The 24,480-nt window shown below is 38.9% G+C and overlaps 1 protein-coding gene across 1 annotated transcript in view; it reads right to left on the bottom strand.

Annotated features, from left to right (window-relative positions):
* Positions 1 to 15,552: 15,552 nt before the first annotated feature.
* marchf9.L (membrane associated ring-CH-type finger 9 L homeolog) overlaps positions 15,553 to 24,480 on the bottom strand; it is a 150,547-nt gene continuing 141,619 nt past the window's right edge. Inside the window, exon 5 of the mRNA XM_018247483.2 lies at positions 15,553 to 16,710. Within this exon, the coding sequence (XP_018102972.1) occupies positions 16,385 to 16,710 (326 nt within the window). The 3' untranslated portion in view covers positions 15,553 to 16,384. The remainder of the gene's footprint in view (positions 16,711 to 24,480) is intronic.

Raw genomic sequence — 24,480 nt, 5'->3', positions numbered from 1 at the left:
ATAATTGACTTATAAGATTGAGTAGTGCTCCTATGAGTTAGTTGCGCCATTTCTTTTATTGTAGTTTCCAACAAACTACCAATACTGTTATTTCTATTATATAGAGCTAACACACAGTGCTATGGTGTTTGGACTGAGAGGGGCAAAGGGTGGGTGGGGGTGCCTTGGGCACTGATACTCCTTGGCCCACCTCTGATATGCAGAAACAAAGGGAATTACCCAGACTTAGGGGGTTATTTACCAAAAACCAATTTTATCTCATTATTTTAATAAAAAAAAGCTCAATCAAACTTCCATCCTAATTTTTGCCTTATTTATCATTAAAATAACTAGAATAAATCGGATCGGGAAAGAAACTAGATGAAATCGAGCGAAAACATTAATAGTATGATTTTTTTCAATCTCTTCTCCCGAATTGCTAGATTTTTTGAGTTCTTTTCCTGAAAACTCCAAATTTTGCAGATTATTCGGTTAAATCCAGGACAGACCATGATATCTTCAAATTGGGATAGAGACATCTCCCACTAATTTAAGGTGGCCATACACGGGCCGATAAAAGCTGCCGACAGACCGAGTCGGCAGTTTATTGGCCCGTGTATGGGGGCTTCCCCGATTCGGCCAGATCTCGATCAGATGGGGTTAAAAATCCCGTCGGATCGCGGCCGCATACATGACTTCGACAGGTTTGAGATGGTGAATTTTCAGATTCTGGCTTTTTGCAGCATCGGAATATAATAAATGTTGAAAAATTTGAGGTTTTTTTCCCTCAAAAACCTGACGACAAAAAATGTAATTTTAATAAATAACCCCCTTAGTGTCTAGAAACAATGAGGAAAGGTAAGCAAAAATGAAAGGGGATAGATGGGTTAAAAATGGAGTGAAGGGGAAACGAACATAAAAAAGAGAATGTAGGAGCAAGGGAAGAAAGGAGTGAAAGAAATGTGACAACAGAAGAGGAAGGGGTGTATCAGAACATACAGTAAAGCTGGCCTGTGTATAGTGACTCACTGATCCCAACAAATAGAAATGTACTATGCATAGCAGTTGCTAATGTCCCATTTCGATCAGTGTATGGTGAATTGTACTTGTTTCCTGCATTTGAAATTATTTGTGCTCTTTGCGGAATGGTCTGAACAAAACATGAGCAATGTGTGAGGCCCCTCATACTTTCTGCCCATCAGCTGATTGTTTCGAGAGCTCATCAGATTGTGTATGGCCACCTTAAAAGGATTTAGGGAATAACTCTGCTTAGCTTGAATACTGAAGTCCTCTTTCCACCAAAACTAATTTCCAGTTCTAGTTTAAAAATCAGTTAAAAAAACTCTATAAATATTTTTTTATTTATTTGTCTCATTGCTATTAAAAACGGTCTACTGACCTTCAGTTTTCATGCTCCTGTATTACCTGCTCTTATGACTGCCAGTTGGTTGCACCTAGACTTGTGGAACTGTAACCTCCGTGTGTGCACGGGCATGTGCATGGGCAGCTAGGATAGGACTTGGGGAGAATGAACTATATATTGGCTTTCTAATACACTCGTGGAAGCCAGTTTTCAAGGAGAATTAGGCTTTTATAATGATTTTATTTGGGTGAGATATTGTGTGAATGCTAATTTGTTGTCCTTGAAGGAGCATGGAAAAATGGCTGAATGCCTGATAAAGCAATGTTTTTATAACTCTGTTGGTCATCAAACTGGCACTGGCTTAGTGCTATTATTCACCACTGCATGCATCTATTCTTTGTGCCATGTACTGATAGAGTCTTTTATACAAAAGAGAAGCAACCTATCCCCCCTGATTGGCTCCTCACAGTGTTGTACAAAAGAGAAGCAACCAGAGGACAAGGGCAATTCCAAGTGGGGAGATGTCCTGCAGGCAGGGGGTCTTCCCTCCATAGAATTGTCCTTTTCTATGGATTGCTTGTCTTTTGTATGAAAGATTCTATCAGTACATGGCATGGAGAAAAAGATGCATGCAGTGATGTACAATAACACAATAACAAAGTCAATGCACAGTCAGGGGGACATAGTGAATATTTCTGTAATAGAGCATTCAGCTCTAGGCACATAGCATAGCAGCAATTGTGTACTTACCAAATGCCTTGAGCAAGCACCAACTATCGATCCCCAAATATTCCTTTTGCCTGCAGGTGCCGACCATTTAAGGGACATGGATCTAGGAGGCCCATGGGAAACCCATGCACGCCATAGTTGAATACATGCACCATACGTCTATATATTCATAAAGGATATTTTTACAGTGAGAGCTTTGAAGCTGTGGAATTATTTCCCTAATTCAGTTGTACAGGCTGATACATTAGATAGCTTTAAGAAGGGGTTGGATGGCTTTTTAGCAAGTGAAGGAAATAAAGGGTTATGAAAGATAGCTCATAGTACAAGTCAATCCAGGGACTGGTCTGAGGGCCATCTTGGAGTCAGGAAGGATTTTTTTTGCCACTTTGCCCCCTTGCAGGCAGGGCCTCGAGTGTGCATGCGCGCGCCTGGGAAATTTTTCAATTTGTGATGGGAGAAGAGAGCAGAGTGCCGGTGGGAGAGAAAGGGTTCAGATCAGGGGGTACGTGCTTGGCACCCCCACTTCGTTGCGCCCTTGGCACGTGCCTCTTCGTCTACCCCTAGTTCCGAACCTGTACACCACTGAACTTATGCTAAGGATTTTAAGCGGATATCCAGAACGCTTACACACAAAACCATTTTAACTACAGCACTGGCAGCAGGAGATTATTAGAAGATTATTTGCAGGGCTGAATTCAAGGCATCGACTTGAATCGCTTCAATTGACTTGACTTGAATGTCAGTCTGTATCAAGTGGCTGGGAACACGATTAAAGAAAACATCTTGTTATTATCCTTAAGGTGGCACTATAGGAACTATTTATTTCTAAACACTTCCATGAGTCATTGGAGTTCAGCCAGTTCCGGAGGATTATGCACAGTTTACAGGCTAGAATTTCGAATTAAAGGCAAAAGTGAGTATTGTGTGACGCTTAAAACCCAATATAAAACATATTGAAAAGTTATTTTTAAGTTCGGATACTCAATGTTCTTTAAGAACTTTGGGCCCTCAGATGTTCCAAAGAATGCACTTGTTTTCCAGTACTACATTTCTTTTAATGTGGAGATGGAAAATAGAGTAGATTTGTGGGATCATTGGTGAAACAAGGCAGTCAAAGGCCACAAAACAAAAAAATAATATACAGAGAACTCTGCTGTGTAAAGGGGCGGTTCACCTTTTAGTTAACTTTTAGTAAGTTATGGAATGGCTAATTCTAAGCAACTTTGCAATTGGTCTTCACTATTTTTTATTGTTTTTCCATAATTTGCCTTTTTTCTTCTGACTTTTAACAGCTTTCAAATAGGGGTCACTGACCCCGTGTAAAAACAAATGCTCTGTAAAGCTACAAATGTATTGTTATTGTTACTTGTTATTACTCACCTTTGTATTCATATCTCAGTCTCTTATACAAAGCAGTACATGGTTGCTAGGGTAATTTGGATCCCAGCAACCAGATTGCTGAAATTGCAATCTGCAGAGTGGTTGAATAAAAAGCTAAACAAATGTTAAAACCACAAACCAATTGCAAGTTTTCTCAGAATATCACTGTCTACATCTTACTAACAGTTAACTCAAAGGTGAACACCCACTTTAAGACCACCCCTGGTTAGATACAGCAGATAAATATTGGGCAGCCTGTGGCCTCCAGGGCTCCCTAATTGTGAGTCTAAATAATGTGCAAATTAGGGGATGCGTAGAGGCTGGAATAGGGGTGCCCACCCTGCATGAATACAGCACTGGCATTGCTCCAGACTGGAGGCCAGAAACATGTTGCAGTTAATTAAAGTGTATGGTGCAAAGTGCAGAAAAAGGTTCATGTGTTTTTTTGCTGCCGCCTAATTTTTTTCTTTGTATTTAATATTTTAAGTTTGGTATTTAGTGCACCACATAGCAACATGGCAATCAGTTGCAGGGCAGCAATCCCAAGATTCTTTGCTTTTATCTGCGTCAGCATGCTGCGACTCACTGACAGACTGCTTAATGAGGATGATTGCAAGCCCTTTGGGTCAGGCATTTTCTACAGCTCTGTTCTACTGTATTTGAAAAGTAATTTCTATCTGCAATGCAGATCCTCTAGATGACTTGTTTGTTATAACGGCAAACTGCGTTGTGTAATTTCAAGCTCTGTGTGTTGTCATGTAATTTTCCAGCTCTTTCAGATGTTGCCTGAATGGCAAGTAGCATGGTAGCGATTATCTCTAGATGTCAGGCCACATGGCTCAGTCATTATGTGATGTGCAAGCATTGTCAGGCGCTTCACTGAAAATAATAGGTGACTGGTGCTATTTAACTGTGAACTGCCGTCTCCCAAACTCAGTTTTCTAAAGATTGCGTGCACAGTTTCCTTTTGTTCCTTGGCAATTACACTGCGCATTGTACAAAATAGAGTTTAATGATAAACTGCAGTTTATGTGCTACAGCTTTCCCTGGTTATTCTAGAGACCTTGGCATCACTTTTACTGTGTCTCCTTTCAATGGCAAGTTCTACTTTGCACCTTCACTATGAATTTCAGCATTTGCAACTCTTATATTTACACTGCTCATTTAGTTGTGTCCTTCATAGATTGCAACTTTGAATTTATTGCATTTAATTAGTAAAATTGCATCATATTTTCTCTTCATATTTTTTACTTCATGTGCCCACTGTGTGGTTGGCCCGCAGGTACTGGATTGGTTGAGGTGGGGTGGGCTACAGGCAGCCATTCAAGGGGTAACAAATGAAAATGAAAGCTTCCTAATGTAGAAAATTGATCAGTGTAGCATATCTTCCTGTTAATGTGCAGTCACTTCTGGTTGGTGCAGGGAGTGTGAGTGGGTCCGGTGGAAATCCATGGTGGGTAAGTGGGTCTGGCTTAGGGTAAGCGATATGTATGGGATGAGCGCGGGCAGACCCGGATTTGTGGTGAGGCCATAAAGACCCGGGCCTAGGGAGGTAAAATATGAGGAGTGGCATGCTGCCCAGCCGCTTTCTGATAGGGATGCACCGAATCCACTATTTGGGATTTGGCCGAATCCCCGAATCCTTCGTGAAAGATTTGGCCGAATACTGAACCTAATCCGAACCCTAATTTGCATATGTAAATTAGGGGTAGGAAAGGAAAAAGTGAAAAAAAATCTTCTTTTGTGATAAAAAGTCATGTGATTTCCCTACCTGCCCCTAATTTACATAAACAAATTAGGATTCGGTTCAGCCAGGTACAAGGATTAGGCCGAATTCGAATCCTACTGAAAAAGACCGAATCCTAGCCGAATCCCAAACCAAATACTGGATTCGGTGCATCCCTACTTTCTGAGCACTGGGGATGCGCAGCTTTCCAGTGCTCCGGTGCTTGCTCGCAGGGAGGGGGCAGTGCGGGGCGCAGCCTAAAGACGTCCGGAAAGGCAATCTGGCCTGAGCGCGGGTCTTAAAGGGGACCTGTCATCTGAAAAGATTATTCCAATTCCTATTTTATCACGTTAGTTAAGCAAAATAAACTGTAATTACACAATATAAATTATTTGAATCTTGTTTGCATCAGTCTGGGAATTCATAATTATAGCAAGCAGGCAGGAGCCATTTTGTGGACACTGTTATTAAGACAAGCCTTGTATCATCTCAAAATCTTGTTTATGCACCAGAATGTGGGACCTGATGTCCATCCCCATGCACTGGCTACACAATTAAATGGTAAACACAGAGGGGGAATGTGGTGAGTGCAGTGACATCTAGTAAGTGCTGAATGGAAAGTGAAAGTAATTTCCTGCTTCGCCTCTATGCCTAAGACATAGTGGGGGGAGGCAATATTTGATTTTGCAATGAATTTACAACAGCTATGAATGTTTTATACAAAAAAAATGTGGATGTCATGTTTAATTTGAAAAGGTATTTTATTATACAGCATTTATGTCTGGGTGACAGGTCCACTTTAAAAAACAGACCGATGCAAGTCTCTGCCCTGGGTAATTAAAGTGATGTTGTAGTGATTCAGGGTTTGAACGTATAAAAGGGAGAGCACACATGTGCTCAGGGCTCTTTTCCTGGATCCCACCTGGCTGGGAGGTGGGTAAATGATTTGGTCTGAGCTGGTATCAGACTCAAGGCAAGTTTAATTTAGCAAAAGTAGTTCTTGTTATAGTTCTTTAGGAGCAAAAGTTTGTGACAGATTATTTATAGAGCTGCTATTCGCTCCAAAAAGGAGATTAGTTGGGTTTAGCACCCTCAGGGACACCAATGGGTGAGCTCAGGAGCAGGAAAAGTTGCCAAGGAGCAAGATACCATGTAGGATTCCAGTGCTGGCGAAAGGATCTCCAAGACCAGTTGTCCTACCATTAAGATGGAAATTATCTGACATATGTTGAATTGTGTAAAGGTTGAATTGTGGAAAGATTTTCCACAGTCTGCGTTCAACGTGTATAGAGATTGTGCTGTTCAAATTCTGCAATAAAAGTTTGGCTTCCTGTGTTTCACTAAAGACCTAGACCTCAGTTTATTTCCAATCTGGCCACTGGAGTGTAAAGTGTTAAATGTTATATTGCTCTTGTTGGGAGTTGAAGGGAGTTCCCATAGTCTAAGAGGGGCCAGGTTCACTGCAGCGGCATATTTCTGTATCACACTAGAACTACACTTTTACAGCACATTCACAGGTCAGCTACAATCATATTTTACCATTGTGTTTCACTTGTATCCAGTTATGGAAAAGTCCTGTGTTTTGGTTCCCTACCAAATGCAAGTTAAGTGGATGATCTCTTCTACTGTGAGATGCAGCCACTGTCACTCAGTACAAAACCAACACTGTGGGTATCAGTACAGGCTGTTTTAATGCTACACAAGGGGGCACATTTACTTAGGGTCAAATATCGAGGGTTAATTAACCCTCGATATTCGACCGTAAAAGGTAAATCCTTTCAACTTTGAATATTGAAGTCGAAGGATTTAGCACTATTCGTTCTATGGAACAATCGAAGGAATAATCGTTCGATGGAACGATTAAATCCTTCGAATTGAACGATTCAAAGGATTTTTATCCATCGATTGAACGATTTTCCTTCGATCCCAAATTGGCTAGAAAGCCTATGGGGACCTTCCCCATAGGCTAACATTGATGTTCGGTAGGTTTTAGGTGGTCGAAGTTTTTTTAAAGAGACAGTACTTCGACTATCGAATGGTCGAATAGTCGAACGATTATTAGTTCGAATCGTTCGATTTGAAGTCGAAAAAAACGTTCGAAATTCGAAGTATTTTTTATTCTGTCCTTCACTCGAGCTAAGTAAATGTACCCCCATGTGTTTGAAGGGCAATATTAGAGGGGGTGTTTGGGCTGTGACTGCAACATGGCCAGGGAGACCCAAGGGAACAAAGAATGAGGTTATTCCACATTTCAAGAGAAAAATTGCAGTTTAAAGCAGCCAACATGATGTCCAGCATTTTAAATAGGTATGGGATCGCTTACCCAGAAACTCATTATCCAGAAAGCTCCTTATTATAGGAAGGACTCCAATTTAAGCCGATAATTATTTTCTCAGTGATAATAAAACAGTACTTGTACTTGATGGTAACCAAGCTGCATGAATCCATAATAGGTTGATTTAATGCTTAAATGCAATGTCAGGTCCCAAGTATTACAGATAACAGATCTCATACATGCACTGACTTTATATGACATAATATTAAATGCTGCATGATTGAGAATCAATTACAATTAGGTATCATGTGTGAGAATGCTTAATAGCAGCATTTATATATATATATATATATATATATATATATATATATATATATATATATATATAGATCCATGCAGCACAAGGAATGCAAGTGTTGTTGCCATTGCTCCCCAAACCCCCATGCTCTACCACTCAATTCCCATTAATCTGTAAAATCCAGGGCCGCGCTGTGCTGCCCTAGGCACCTGGTCGGCTACCAAGTAAACTTTTGAATAGGTACCTGCCCTGGCACCCCACATCTTTGCCCCATAGGCAGGTGCCTCTTCTGCTTACCCCTAGTTCCAGCCCTGGTCCAATCAGAAATGTACCCCCTCTCTAGTGTGCCCTAGGCATGTGCTTACATTGCCCACCCTTAATTCCAGCCTACCAACGCAAACATACTGGATTTCTGAGTGCAGAAGCTTATGTATGAATTTTTGTGCTGATATTTGTTCTGTGTGCATGTGCTGACTAGCTGATCCCACGTTTGGCAATGCATATACATTCAGGGAGCGGAAGGCAGCAGATTGGCTATACATGCCAGTGGGAAACCAACACACTTGCCATTAGCCTTACAGCAAATGGCTTCCTCAATCTGCTGGTGAATTCAGCTCTATCCCACCCAAATGCCCCAATGTTAATACTGAGGATGTTAGTTGATATGCTCATTCCGACCAATTCTGTTATATCATGTATGTTAATATCAGTCTGCAGCATTGTGTCTGAGTTCCTGCTGCCTTCCTAAAGTGATAATTTCAGTGTTGCTAAAACAATACTAACAACACGATGATGCTTACATTATGGAATATAGCAAACATTAAAGGAACGGTAACACCATTAAATGAAAGTCTAATTTAATGAAAGTATAATGTAATGTTGTGCTGCCTTGGTACAACTGGTGTGTTTGCTTCAGAAATATTTTCCATAAACAAGCTGCTGTGTAGCCATGGGGACAGCCATTCAAAGCTGAAAAAGGAGAAAAACACAGTATACACAGGAGATAACAGATAAGACCTGTTGTATATAATGGGATCTTTCAGATCTTATCTGTAACCTACTCTGTATCCTGTGCTCCAATGGCTGCCCCCATGGTTACACCGCAGCTTGTTTATATAAACTATAGTTGTGTTTCTGAAGAAAACATACCAGTTCAGTACATTATATTGTCAGTCCTTTAAAACACTTTTATTTTTTGGTATTACTGTTCTTTTAAGTGAGGTTACATTTATCAGCTTATCAGGGCAGCAGAAGCATACAAAATACCCTGTTTGCCTATGAGCAACTGCAGGGTAATGTAAGCATATACAATGTGTGAGTGGTGCTAGTGCAAGGGCAGACCGGGGAAGAGAGCGGTGCTAGTGCAAGATGGACCAGAGTAGAGAGCGGTGCTAGTGCAAGGAAGACCAGAGCGGTGCTAGTGCAAGGCAGATCAGAGTAGAGAGTGTTGCTAGTGCAAGGCAAATCAGAGTAGAGTGTGGTGCTAGTACATGAGCAGACCAGAGTAGAGAGTGGTGCTAGTACATGAGCAGACCAGAGTAGAGAGTGCTGTGCAAGGTAGACCTGAGTAGAGAGTGCTGTGCAAGGTAGACCAGAGTAGAGAGTGGTGCTAGTACATGAGCAGACCAGAGTAGAGAGTGCTGTGCAAGGTAGACCAGAGTAGAGAGTGGTGCTAGTACATGAGTAGACCAGAATAGAGAGTGCTGTGCAAGGTAGACCTGAGTAGAGAGTGCTGTGCAAGGTAGACCAGAGTAGAGAGTGGTGCTAGTACAAGAGCAGACCAGAGTAGAGAGAGGTGCTAGTACAAGAGCAGACCAGAGTAGAGAGAGGTGCTAGTGATCCCTGCAACTTCCAGTTGCTCAATCATTGAAGCCCACAAGCCTGATCCAGCCTATTACTTTGTTGTTCCTCCTTGTCCCCAGGCTGGTTCCTGTATTGTTCCTTCATTAATTCACCTTCCTGGTTCCTGAGCTCCTAGTCCTTGGCTTGTTCCTGTGCCCTCATTCTTGATCCTAGCCTGATTACTATTGACCTGCTGGTTCTGACCCTGGCCTGTTAACTGGACTTCTTCTCTGTCTCCTGCCCCCCGACCACGGCCTGCCTATCAGACTTTCCTTGTTTGCTGCCTGACCGGCCTGTTTAACGGACTCTACTTGCTAGTTGCCTGCCTCTGACTACTGCTTGGTAAACTGACTTCTGTATTTTGTTAACCTTGCTTTGAAGATGCTACATTGTTTTCTTCTATCTATAATAAATCATCTTTCTTCATAACATTTCATCTGCGTATCATCAAGTCACGTTCCTGTATTACCCTTCATAGTCAGCACATAGCCCCCTACCAGCCAGCCACTCACCTGTGTCCAAATCTGAAAAGGGCTGACCAGAGAAAAGAGCAGTGCTAGTGCAAGGGCAGACTAGAATAAAAAGCAGTGCTAGTGCAAGGACAGACTAGAATAGAGAGTGGTGCTATTGCAAGGGCCAACCAGAGTAAAGAGCAATGCAAGTGCAAGGACAGACTACAATAGAGAGTTGTGCTAGTGCTAGTGCAAGGACTGACCAGAGTAAAGAGCAGTGCTAGTACAAGGGCAGACTAGAATGGAGAGTGGTGCAAGGGCAGACTAGAGTAGAGGGTGCAAGCATGTGAGAGAAAATCCTCATTAAAGAACTTTGTATGAATTTTAAATGAAAATATGAGCTACAAGAAGCAGCTGGAGCAAGAAGAAAACTTACAAGACAAACAACATGAAAACAAACAAAAAAAAAAAAAGAATATTACAAGTATATTGGAGCTTGAGTATGCTTTCACTCATATAGCACCATGTGTCCTGCTGTCTATTGCTTTCACAAAAAAATATTTTGTTGTGTGTGATAATATTTCATTTTCTACTTGCCATCACATCATTGGTTGTTTATAGATAAAGCAAAAGGAGGAGTAGCTGTCAACTAGATTACCCCCCCCCCAAAGTTAAATCCTATGTATAATGAACTCCATCTTATCAAAAACTCAGACTGTAAAGGGAAATTATTATATTGAATTCACTTATTTTGCCGATTCAAGAGGACGGAAGTGAGCGACTGTAAAAAAAATAAATAATTTTGCTCAACATTCAGTTTTTAATTAAAAAAAAAAAATTAAGACACTAGCTTTTTAATTAAAAGAAAAGGCAAAAGCATTGGTTTATTTGGCTCTAGTGACTATAGGTGTATGCTGGGAATTGAACTGCTAAGTGGAACTAAAATAATGACAGCTATAATGATTTGGAAGTGCTTTTCAATGTTCTGGGTTCTTTATAAAGACGCTACGTATTATAGTAGACTCTATATTATTGCACAGAAAGGGAAGACATATTGCAATATATGGACAAACAATCCCTGTTTTGTTTAAAGGGTAAGGTATTTTTTAGTAGCTGTATGCACAAAATGTCTCAATGTCTTATATAATATATATATATATATTGATAATGGGTTGAGTGCAGAGGACTCTTGTCCACTATCCAAAAGCAGCACTCCAAAAATATGTCAAACGCCTGGGTGGAGGTTATATAATATACATCCAAATAGCAAAGAAACCGCACCCCAGGTCTTTTAAGGTGAAAAAAATCAAATCATATTTATTTCGACGACGTTTCGGCTCCTAACTCAAACAGTTTTTTAAAACGAAACAAGCTAAAATGCTGCTCCTCACCTTTCTTATTGGGTGTACATGGGCAAGGCTTAGTTTACATACTAAACAAGGTAGCCCCAGCACTATCAACATATAACCCCCTAAAAAAATATTCTTGCACAACTGAACTGTAACTTAAAAATCTTAAAAAAGACACTTTTAGTTACAAAGTTTGTACAAAGCATGCATAATCAACTGTCAAGGCAGTGTCCATGCGTCAGTCCTATCCTAAGTGAAAAAAAAGAAAGTCTTACCTTTGGGGGGAGACAGACTATTCCTGCTTTTCTCTTTATTTAGCATGATCTCTTCCAAAGACACCATTAGGTGGGGGTTGGGAGAGCGAGCCAATAAGAAAGGCGAGGAGCGGAATTTCAGCTTGTTTCGTTTTAAAAAAACTATATTTTTTGGGGAGGTGGCTCTCTCCTTAAATGCTGGCTCTCGAACGAAATGCGGTAAATCCTTCGACTTTGATGTCGAAGGATTTTACTTTGAGGGTTGAATATCGAGGGTTAATTAACCCTTGATATTCGAACAACAGTAAATGTGCCCCCTATTGTTTATTTTCACCATGAGAAAGACCTGTGGGTGCGGTTATTGGCTGAACATTATATATATATATATATATATATATATATACAGTTCATATGGGACGCACACCATAAGCCATAAATATTAACCTGGTGCTAGTCAAAGGGGAGATATTCGGAATGAATAAACAACCCTTTTTTGCTTGATACTGATCTTTTGTTGCAAATTCCTTGGAGTGCTGTTGCTTTGCATTACTATATATATATATATATATATATATATATATATATATATATATATATATATATATATATATATATATATATATATATATATACACACACACACACACATATATATATACATCGCGAATAAAGTACCCTCTATTGTAAAATATAAGGATATTACCGAAGAGTTCCATGACCATATAAAAGCACAAGTGTCTTTATACAGGTCATGGAATTCCAAGGTAACTTCTAATATCCTCATATTTTGCAACAGGGGGTACTTTATTTATTATAATACACAAATTTCAGTGAGTCATGTGACAGAAATGATATCACTAAGCTCCGTGTATTATAATAAATAAAGTACCCCCTGTTGCAAAATATGAGGATAATAGAAGTTACCTTGGAATTCCATGACCTGTATAAGGGTTGTGGAACTCCTCTGTAACTTATCATATCCTTATATTTTAGAAGAGGGTTTACTTTATTCACTATATAATTGTTATGTAGTGCTCACTGCCATATTTTGTATAGGGTACTATTAAACCTCAGACTGGCACAATCTCTCTTGGCATTACCTTGTTTTTGGTTATTTTCTCTGCAGCTTGAAACATGCTTGCCTCCTTACCTTTTTTGGGTTTCCAGCCTTGCCTTTGGTCATAGTAACATCCAATAATTTTTCTTCAGTTATGAGTCTGCTTGAGCAGTAATATGTGCCCCGCTCACAAGCCGTGACTATAAAATCCTGTGGTTCCTGATGTTGAGAACTTACCGTAATTGTCACATGTGTATCATATCCACTTTGGATTCAGCAGCTTCTACATGCAGAATTTTCAACCTGTGGGTTTTGATCCTTTCCTTGTACAAGTTTATATACAAAAATACATTTAGCACCAGATGCCCAGAAAACTATAGTGCACACAACAAGCACTATTAATCTAAAGAATGAATATAATTGTCATTCATTGTGGTGGCGGGATGAAAATACTACTTCAGGTTTTACATTTACAATACAGTTTAAGGTATAAATGTGTAACTTGGAAAGGTAATGATTTCTACCAGATTTGGATCAGATATTACTCTTTTTGGGTTCATTTTATGTTTTTTTTATTCCTACGTTTTAGACTGACTAAAAATGTTGGTTTTTATATGTACATTGTTTGAATTATTTGACTTTTTATTCTGCCTCTGTCTGACATGAAATTTAATCTGCTATCTGATTATTGGAGTTACTGCAGGGTCAGTAAAGGTGGCTATTCATGTAAAGATCGGCTTGTTTGGCAGATGAGTGGATATGCCCACCTCAAAGTAGGTGATTTTAGGCTGAACCTATCACTGGGCCCTCAAGCCAAACAATCAAATCACAATGAAATTAAGGAAGGGCAATGACTGAATCAATGAGCAGACAAGGTCCTTGCCCTGACAGGGTTTTTAGGCCTATCCAATTAATAACTGGCGAGCTGGAGGGCCCCCATACACTGTCCAATAGACTGCTCAAATTATGAAATGTGAAAATTAAAAAAGGAGGATACACACAAGGGAAAAGAAAAACATATTTGGTGCACACAACACTCTGCATTTGAATTCAGCAGTCCATAAATACTTGTATAAGGTCATCAAGACCAAACCAAAGTAAAACAAAACAAGTAATGGGTTAATTATAAGACTTTACATGTTTTAGTTGTGATAGAAAACACTAGAACACTAGTGGCAAAATGGAAATATTTTCTCATCCCAAAAGCAATTGGAATAAATCTAGGAAAATTGGAAAATAAAGAGCCCTTGACCATTGATACAAGTAAATTAGAGAGCTAAAGTCTGAGGTATGTCCAAAAATTAACACATCATATTAAAGGGGCTGTTTACCTTTTGAGTTATATAATATACGCTCCAGTTTGTAAATTAGATGTTGTAATAACCCCACTGCCTTTAGCAACCTGTAGAGCTGTATATATATATATATATATATATATATATATATATATAGCAAAAAAAACGCACTCACAGGACTTTTAAAGGTGCAAAATCAAAAAATGATCTTTATTTCTTTTTTGATTTTGCACCTTTAAAAGTCCTGTGAGTGCAGTTTTTTTGCTCTATCTATGATTCACCATAAGCAGCACCTAGGCAGAAGCGTTCGTTATGTGTGCACCAGAGTTTGGACTTTGTGTATATATATATATATATATATATATATATATATATATATATATATATATATATATATATATATATATATATATATATATATATATATATATATATATAGTTTCAAAGTACACTGGCACTCACTTATCACAAAATCAAGCCCCGGGTGCTCCTCATGTTTATTAATATTAGAAGGTATTTAGGAGCACTCATGCTTTGATGTGGGGGATTATATGAAAATTTGAATAAAGACACTTTTAAGAACCATCCGTGATTGTGGGCATGAGGGCACGTGAATAGGGTACCAACTTTAGGGGTGGCATTCAGGCATCTACATATCTATATTATAATTAAAAATATTTATATTATATATTAAAAAATCCCCCAGTCTGCTGCCAGCTTGCAGCTAAATCCAGTAGTTGAGCTGAGAGAGGGGTACCCCTATTTTTCACAATCAGCACATGTACAGACTATGCATGTGCCAATCATCGCAGGTGTGGCCAGTTGGTGGTCCGGTGACTAGGGTAGCACTGGACCGAAATGCATTCCTAAGGGCCAGACAGAACTCTGCATGACAGACTAGACCTTTTTAACATGTGAACAAACCACATTTAAATGTAAAAAGAGTTGGGGAGCAACACCAGCAAGTAAATAGTTCCAGGGGGTGCCAAATAAGCGCTGTAGTGGCTATTTAGTAGCCTTTTTGTGGACTGGTAGCCAACAGGAGGATCTATTTGGCAGTAGGTTTTGTATACAACCAAAACTTGCCTCCAATCCAATAATTCAATAATAAGCACCTGCTTTGAGGCCACTGGGAGCAACATCCAAGGGGTTGGTGAGCAACATGACGCCACTGGTTGGGGAACACTGGACTAGAATATATAAAAGTGTGTTTAAATAAAAGATAAATTATAATAAATAATCTACATTCCACATACCATCTTACATTACCAACTAAAGGCTGGAAAAAAAGGCAAATAATTCAAAATCTCCAAGCATATCTGGAGTATGTTTCCTTCATGGTTAAATTGAATTCTACAATGAACTTGACCGTCCCTTTTTAAACTGAACATTACGGCGACTTTGGCTTTCACATGTGGAAGATCTAAAGAAACCAAGACGTTGTATGTGCGAGAGTGACGTGCATAGCATTTCAGTACAAGTGTGTATAAAAGGGTAAGATGGCATGTATTTCTCTTGCTCTGTGAAATGACACCATAAGGGAATACAAGACATTATAGGGAAATCCTGATGCTTTAATTTCACTTCCCAGTATGTAAATAGAAAGAAGAGAAAGAAATGTAGTTGGAGACTATTTGCATATAAATATTTTTCTTTATCCTCCCGCAGGGAGAAAAGAGGGGAAAAAAATTACATTTACTCATGCGAAAAATGTAAAACCAGGGGAAAAGTACAAGCGTCTTATTGCAAAGATCCCATTATGCCGTAAAAATATGTTTTATTGCACCTATTCATCGCTTAGAAATTTCTGGACCATATCATTGTCTTTTTTCCCCCTCACATAGGATTACCATTCGGGTTCTGCAATTCTGGCAAGATGGACTTGTTGGAAAATCATTTTATTTACCGCATTTCTCGTTTGCTTGATTTGCAACTTTTGTGGTGGTGCTGCTGCTGTTGTGTTTGGTAAATCTGAGGTAAAAACGTTAAGATTGTGATTTTTGCTGTTAAAACGCTGGCTTGTGCTTTCAACGTATTCAAAAACGTAATGGTTCAAGTGGGATTTCTCGGAAACAATTACAATGCTTGAAGGAGCCGTTAGGTTTTCAGCTTTTCTTGAGGTTGGGCGGTTTTGCAATTGAAAAAATGCACAGGATGGCACTAGCTGACAAAAGGCCCAACTTCGAAAAAAATAAAAAAAAACAGGGCTTTTGGTATAAGAAGAAGGTTGACCAGAATGCATTAGAATGCCTGCTCACTGGGTGAAACCAACGCATTTTGCTTGTGTTCCACATCAAAGCAAAGCTCTTCCCCCTATTTGACAACAAACTGTTATCAGTAGTAAAGTGTTGACTCATTCTCTTAATCATTCCCACACACAGTTTCTCATACTGTTGTCACTCTCATCACCACCTCTCTGTTAGAGTTTGAGTTACTTCGTTCATTAGGCCTCAGGTGGCTAAGGATGTGCAGAATCGTATAACCACAGTGATGGTTCAAAATAGTCCTAACTCGCTGGCTCCGACCAGGTCCTCTATCATTGTGAGAGGAATGGTTCGTCCGTGAGTTTCTTCCCCCCAGCTTTGAAGTCCCACCCAGAGGTTCTCCAAGGTCCTTTGTTTTGTCATAGTTCAGAACTTTCCATTGCTGATTGACAGCCTGCCATCTCTTGAAGATTCGATATACTGACGATCCTTCGTGGATAATTAAACCTGTTTCACAGAAACGAGAAAAACAAAACGTTGTATCATAATGGAGAGGTCTGGAACAAAGATATCACCTTACCATAATTTGTTTCTATATGCCTATATGTTGCATTACTATTCTAAACTCAGGTTAACACCATGCACCACAATGAGCAAATGCCTCTTCTTATAGGGGTGGTTCACCTTTAAGTAAACTTCTAGTATGTTATAGAATGAATAGAATGGCCAATTCTAAGGAAATCTTCCATTGGTTTTCATTATTTATTTTTTATAGTTTTTGCCTTTTCTGACTCTGACTCTTTCCTGCTTTCAGGTGGGTGTTGCTGACCCCATATAAAAAGCAAATGGTTTGTAAGGCTACACACTTATAACTACTGCTACCTTTTATTGCTCATCTTTCTAGTAAGGTCCTCTCCTATTCATATTCCAGTTTCTTATTCAAATCAATACATGGTTGCTAGGGTAATTTGGACCCTAGCTACCAGATTGTATATAGTGAAAATTGTAGACCTGCTGAATAAATAGCTAAATAACTCAAAAATCACAAATAATGAAAAAATGAAAACCAATTGCAAATTGTCTCAGAATATCACTCCTCATGCTAAAAGTTAACTCAAAGGTGAACAATCCCTTTAAAGGAGATGGAAAGCTCCAAGACAGTTTATTGCCAACAGATTAGCCACAATAGTGCAAGCTAGAATGCTATATTTATTCTGCAGAATGCTTTATCATACCTGAGTAAAAAACTCCACACACTGTCTCTGTTTGTTTAGGATAGAAGCTGCCATATAAACTTGGTGTGACATCACTTCCTGCCTGAGTCTCTCCCTGCCCACTTACAGCTCTGAGCTCAGATTACAGCAGGGATGGGAGGAGGGAGGGGGAGAGGAACAAACTGAGCATGCTCAAGCCCTAGCCCTGGAGGTATAAGCTGAAGACAAGAAGTCTGATACAGAAGCCCATGTGTAAACAATAAAAGGAAAGAAATGCAGTGTTTCTTTTGACAGAGGACTCAGAGTAGCATTACTTTGAGGGTTTACTGCTGTATTTATATAGACCTTTCTGTTAAAGCTTACTTAATTGTAGCCTTTTCTTCTCCTTTAATGAATATTCTTTTGTTAAATCATTTGTAATAGGGAGTTGGCAGAACTTACTCCTCCCCAAAGTTTCTTAGCCCCATCTGAACAGTGTATACCGTACAGCAGTGTATACACAAGATACAAAATACATACACATTGATGACTTATACACTCACGGTGTACACATGCACAAAATATTTATATGTTACCTATTGTAGAACCCCTACAGTAGACATATGCATAGTTTCTAGGAAACTGATGAAAAAATATATGCTGATTGGTTGCTAATGCAAGTACGCTGGTGCAATTAGGAACTAATGTAAATTAGTAAACTCACCCTGTAGAATACTGTACTGTCAACTCTTACAGCTCTGCCAGCATCTATATATATTGATACAGTAGAAATGCACATACCCAACAAATAATGGCACATCCAAATATCAAAAACTGCCAGTATGATTCAGATATAGACTACGTATGGCACTTTCACTGGTGCAAAACTGTTCTGTAAGATGTAGTGTCACAATTGATGACAATTGATATGAAACTAATGGCAGAAAGTAGTTGAAGAGAACATTGCAGGGATCTGATTGCACATTCCACATTGATAGAACGAGAAAAACTCTGGCACTCGAGGCAAGTGAAATGCAGGGTTCCCCCTTGCTTTTATTTCTTGTGCAGATGTGCAACATTTCGGGGTGACCCCCTTTATCAAGCATGGGGGTCACCCCGAAACGTTGCACGTCTGCACAAGAAATAAAAGCAAGGGGGAACCCTGCATTTCACTTGCCTCGAGTGCCAGAGTTTTTCTCGTTCTATTATATATTGGGGGCTGCCGTACCTCTACCCTGTGCACCAGGCGTTCTCTGTGAAGTTATTAGAGTGTGCTCTGCTTCACCTTGTTCCTGTTAACATTCCACATTGATGTCATTGATACAAAAAGTTGATGCAGCCTAAACTATGTTATACCCTTCTCCGTACTACTGCAATGAGGAAAGACCCAAACACATAAAAAAAAAAACAATAAAAAAAACCCACTGCCTTGTTTGGCTATTGGTTACAGTGGCAGTAGAAATAAACAGATATGACCAATGTCTGGATGACTTCCATGCATCAATGAATGTGTTTCCAGAACAATGGTAACAATGAGTCATTGCAATTTGTGTGATTGCTTTGTCCTTTTGGTATGTTCCTCACATTTTCTTCTTGTTGCATAAAAAAAAAACCTTACAGAATTTTTAAATTATTATCGCAACTCTAAGCACATTGATGAGACTGGAAACTGATTTGGAAATTAACTGGCTGCTTATATTGCCTTTTCTATTTTTACCCTTCTACTAGTACTGCTTGGGTCATACTAGGCAAACTACAACACCAAAAAAATACAACATATCAGTTGAGAAACAGTAACCTCACCCATCAAACGTCTATGCTCTGAGTTATCTGACCTTGGATAAGGAATCTCACAGCACTGGAGATAATTACAGCTACAATAACTTTGCTAAGCTTTCATACGCAGACTCTGACGTCCTTAAAAGTTTACTAGAGAAAGATTACTCAAGGTATACGGTGTTAATGCATCTTACACTGCATCAAATATGGGCGATAATGTCACCATTGTGCCAGTGCTGTGACATTACAAAGCTCATGTTGGGACTGAAGAACCAGCTCTGAGCAAATAGAATGTGCCATGAGTGATGTGAAGATCAATTATTGAAAGTCTGTCACAGAGGCCTTTGCCAAACGGTAGGTCCTCCTACCTCGTTCGTTTGTTTACACTGCTCTTATTGTACTCGTGTTTAATCCTTGGTTTTTTATTTTATTTATTGAACTTTGCCAGTCCTGACCTGTAACTGGACTTTGACCAAACCTTTCTAATGACCCTTTATAGTCAGTCCTCCCTATTCCAGTGCCTGCCCAAACTGCCTGTTCCTGAGTACTAACTTCCAACTCAGTCCTTACTAATCAACCTTGAGGCTGCCTTTACAGTGAACTCACATTTCACTTTCTGGATCATACACAAAGACCCATACTAACATTTCCCACTACATTCAGAGATGGGTCAGTAAAATGAATACTTTATAATCGGGGGCCAATTTACTAATGTTCAAGCCTCTGCGCATGATTTCCACATCTGAAAACATTGGCTTGCTGCTGTTTTTTCACGTGGCAGGTGGCGTGGCAGGTTTTGGTGCCAAGCTTTTATTTTTCAGAAAAACCTTCTCGGGAAAGAAACAATTGGCATCAAGTTGAGGTATTTGGAATGCGGAAACCACACATGAGTTCCTGATACTGAATGCAAATCCCAGAGTCTCGAGCATTAGTAAATTGGCCTCTAAGTGTAGATTTTATTTTGTTTTCCCTCACTCTCTGTACCTTATAAAAACACACATCATATGTTTTATGGTTCAATATATATACAGGTAGGGGATCAATTATCCAGAAACCTGTTATCCAGAAAGCTCCAAATTATGGAAAGGCCATCTCCCATAGACTACATTTTATTCAAATAATCCAAATTTTTTTTAAATTATTTCCTTTCTCTCTGTAATAATAAAACAGTACCTTGTACTTGATCCCAACTAAGATATAATTAATCCTTATTGGAAACAAAACCAGCATATTGGGTTTAATTAATGTTTATATGATTTTCTAGTAGATTTAAGGATAACAGGTCCCATACCTGTACCCTAGTTTCAATAACAAGTTTTTCAGCAACAAAAAATTATTCTACAAGAGGAGCAATATAATAATGTAATAGATAGCCAAGACACGTTCTCTCTCTCTCTCTATCTCTATCTCTCTCTCTCTATATATATATATATATATATTAAGCCTGATATCATAAACTTTACTAATCCCAAAAATTGATGGAAGCAATGGAAAGAACCAGACACAAAAGAACCCCAGTCGTTACTAATCAGCTTTTGTTTTTGTCCAAATATAAATCCATCCAGTGGTATTATAGTTATTGCTGCAATGGTATTTTTTTCGCAAACACAATAATGGCAAATACATAAAAGGTGTTCTAAATCCCAAACCTTTACAGATTATCATTCACTGTGAAGTGTTGTTTGAAAACTTGGAGCACAGATCTTTTGTTGCTGCAACTGTAAGGCTAACAATGGCATCTCAGTGAGTACAAAATGAACAAATAACCACATCACATGTCTGAAAAGGATTATACAGCCTACAGTATTTATATGTGGCTGAACCATAAATTCTTAAATTCATTAGTACATTTTCTTTCACTGTCTGATTCCGTAGATAGCACTTGAAAGTTATACAAATAGACCTTTAGAAATTAAGGCAACATAAATGTATATTTAATACTGTGTACAGTTGGGCTTTGTTTTTCTTAAAGGGAAGCGGCGTGCTCATTCGATCAGTCTTATGTGAAAAAGGTGCCAAAAAGAAATTTAAATATTTAATATTTAAGTTGCAGTAGGACAGCTTGAATATATTGAAATACAGGGACAAACAATCCCTCTCTTTCATGTCCTTAGCAATTTGACTACTAGAGCTGAGGACCTCTTGCCTTTGTCTGCATGTCAAAAAGGGGGGTATTTTTAACCTTTAAAACTACATCCAGATTTGCTTCAAACAGCGACTGCAAATATATATCCCTTGGAAACAGAAGCTCTCCTGATACTTTACTGGAAGTGAAATAAAAGCGCATATAGGACAGTCGTCGCTTAATTAAAATTTCATGCTAACCAGAAAATTGCTTTACAACCATAAATTACAACTGTATTCATATTATATAGTGGCTGTAATAACTTTTTTTTTTGCTTCTTTGACATTTTATTACTAAAGAGTATTAAGTGAAACTTCAATGGAGTGGACCTATCATACTTATAACTACTTTACTCATTTAAAGGAGGAATAATGCTTACAAAAAAAACCATTCACAGAGTTACTGTATATAAAGAAGCTTTCACGTCTGCACAAAACCCATGGTACTAAGACTGCATATAATATTTTATGTAATTTAATCTAGGCCTTTTTCTGTGTGGATCTCCAGAGAATAATTAGGCAATAATTAGGTAAAACTATTACTGTAGAGTTTTTATGCTGCAACTGAGATTTAAGTTTTGCTCGAGCATCTCTGTCTCTGAAATGAAATCATTTGGGTACACGGGCAGAACATGGCGGGACCATTTTAAGTGTAAATCAGCCAGACCTTACTGCTTGTTTAAAACAAATGTGAATGTTAGATCACACTGAATTATTCGATTGCTTCAGCTTCTCCTGGAAAGCTGCAAGAGCAGGACTATTACCTTTTTTTCTTCAAACTGAACTCCAGTTACTGCACCCAATTATTGGATTATGAGCAAATTGGTACATACAAGGCTCAAATCACTTGCTCATAATCCATCACTATCTTTCTAAACTCCAAAGAAAGGGTATTTAATGCTGTGTTCACACCAGTGCTAGTTTAAGTGATATAATGCTGACCTGCTTCAGACACAAGGGAGCCCCAGATGCAAGTGCAGTGGGCATTAGGAGGGACAGTTTTTCAGCAGTGTTCATGACAATTATCATGGATATTATTAAATTTACTGTGCTGACTCTGTGTAATTTTTTTTTAATCAATAAGAAAAAGCTCAATGGTCTTCACTCCCTTACATTGAACTGTTATCAAACTTCTATTTATGCTCTGCTCGCTACTGATGACCATCTTCTTTATATATCTAGCGAATGCTTCTTAATCATTTCTTCAGACTTGCAGCACCTCTCTCTGGAGACCTTCTCATTCAAGCAGCACATCTCAGTATTTATACACTCTGATACCCACTCAGAGTTGCTTTTCAGCAATGCCCATTTCCCAAACTATACTGCAGCCCTTTAAAATGCAAGACTTTGTTATTCCATACACTCAGATACATTATTGCTATTGTGAAGCATCCATTAGAGCACAACACAGTCTATGTTAGACTTTGATGCCAGGGGCCCACCAAAAACCTTAGACCATAATCCCACTGTCCAAACTATTATTTTAACTAATAGAGGTTGAAGGAGAGTAGAAGCTAAAGGTACTCTGATTTATGAGGAAAGTTAAAAAAACAACCCAATAATAAACCCAGTGACAAGCTGTAATACAATGTATTTTAGGTACATAGGAAGAGTGATCATGGACAATCAAAATACTTGTCAATTACAGAGACAAAACAGACTTTGGCTTATTAAATAAGGGAGAAACAATATACAAGAGGATTGATGCTGTGGCACCCATGCAGTGCCTAGCTACACTTTGTGCCCCCCACACATAGAATTGAACATTTTGGACCTTTCCTAGACCTGCATAAGGGTGGCCCATGGGCATCAGAATTGACACCCCCTATAAGTGTGTTATTGATGAAATGCAAGTAGTTGCATGGAACATCTGATGCCCTGTACTTAACACACCTGATCAGAGAAGTCTGAACATGCCTTTAAGCTAGTAAAAGACATTAAAAAAAATAAGAGTTTAGCAATCAAGGTGGATTTAGGCTAGTAAATATCAAGTACAAAGTATTACCTAATTAAGAGAAAGAAAAGTAAATCACTCAACAATGCTGTAATGTGGTGCTTTTTGTATAATGGGTTTCTGGGGAATAGAGTCCATCCCTGTATATAACTCTATACTTGGAAACTATAGAGAGTGCTGCTGACTCATTGGGTCTATATAAAACCACCAATGCCTACATACATAATAAATGAAGTTTGTGAGCTTTGGTAGTTGCGGCTGATGATTTTATAGAGAAGGAGGGCAGGAAAGCAGTAGAGGGTGAAATATGGGCTGCATATAAAAAGTATTTCATGAAGATAAGGGTTTTCTCTTCAATATGTAAGGGACAATTGACTCAGGATTTGTGTTGCCATTTAGACACATCCACAATTAATTTTATCTGTTCAGCAGCACCTTCAGTGAAAGGCAGGGTATTGTCAGAGCTGTATAAAGACACAATGGAAATATTTGTAAATGTCGGAGGACTAGACACGCAAATGGCAGCAAAACTGCTTTGCAATATCTGTAGACTGACAGAACAGCATACCATATAAATCCTGTTCATGTGTAGCTTGGCAAACCTATAGCTTGCTGGGAATTGTGCTGCTTTAATAGGAAATATCAGACCATAAATGCTGCTCAAAATAAAATGATTGATTTTTCATCGGATCTATTTATAGCAGAATGGCTTGGATATCTGCAGTAAAACAGGCACCGTTTATGTCATCACTACAGATTTGGCCCTATAAATTTTATAGGATGTGGACTGCGTTGAAAGAACCCACATCTTTAAATGGGACTGAATGGAATCAGGCACAGAGATTCCCAGCAGGCTCATGGTTGGCTTCTCTGTAAGAATCGCTGCTCATTAGCAGACTACAATCTGACTGGTGAATCACTGCTTAGGATTTCTGGGCAAATGAAACATGGCTGGGCACAACTGAAAAATTCACTAGAAGCTAAAAATGAAAAAGAACTGTAATTTAGAAAAAAACATTTTTTGGAAGAATTTTAGGTACATTTATGTGAAAAACATAATGTTCTCTTAGTGGATCGCTTTGCTTTGCATCGGCACCTGATTATGCATGCGCAGTCACGTCAGCAGATGTGACATCATGAAGCAACGTGGTGTCGCTCTTTCGGCACCAGGTATCTCCTACCAACCACATTTGCATCTTGATTTCAAGGGAAAGTATCCTGCAGCAG

This window comes from Xenopus laevis, chromosome 2L (genome assembly GCF_017654675.1).
Source record: "Xenopus laevis strain J_2021 chromosome 2L, Xenopus_laevis_v10.1, whole genome shotgun sequence".
NCBI lineage: Eukaryota > Metazoa > Chordata > Amphibia > Anura > Pipidae > Xenopus > Xenopus laevis.
Note: the sequence above shows the minus strand (reverse complement) of the source record. Positions and strands in the feature narration are given on the sequence as shown.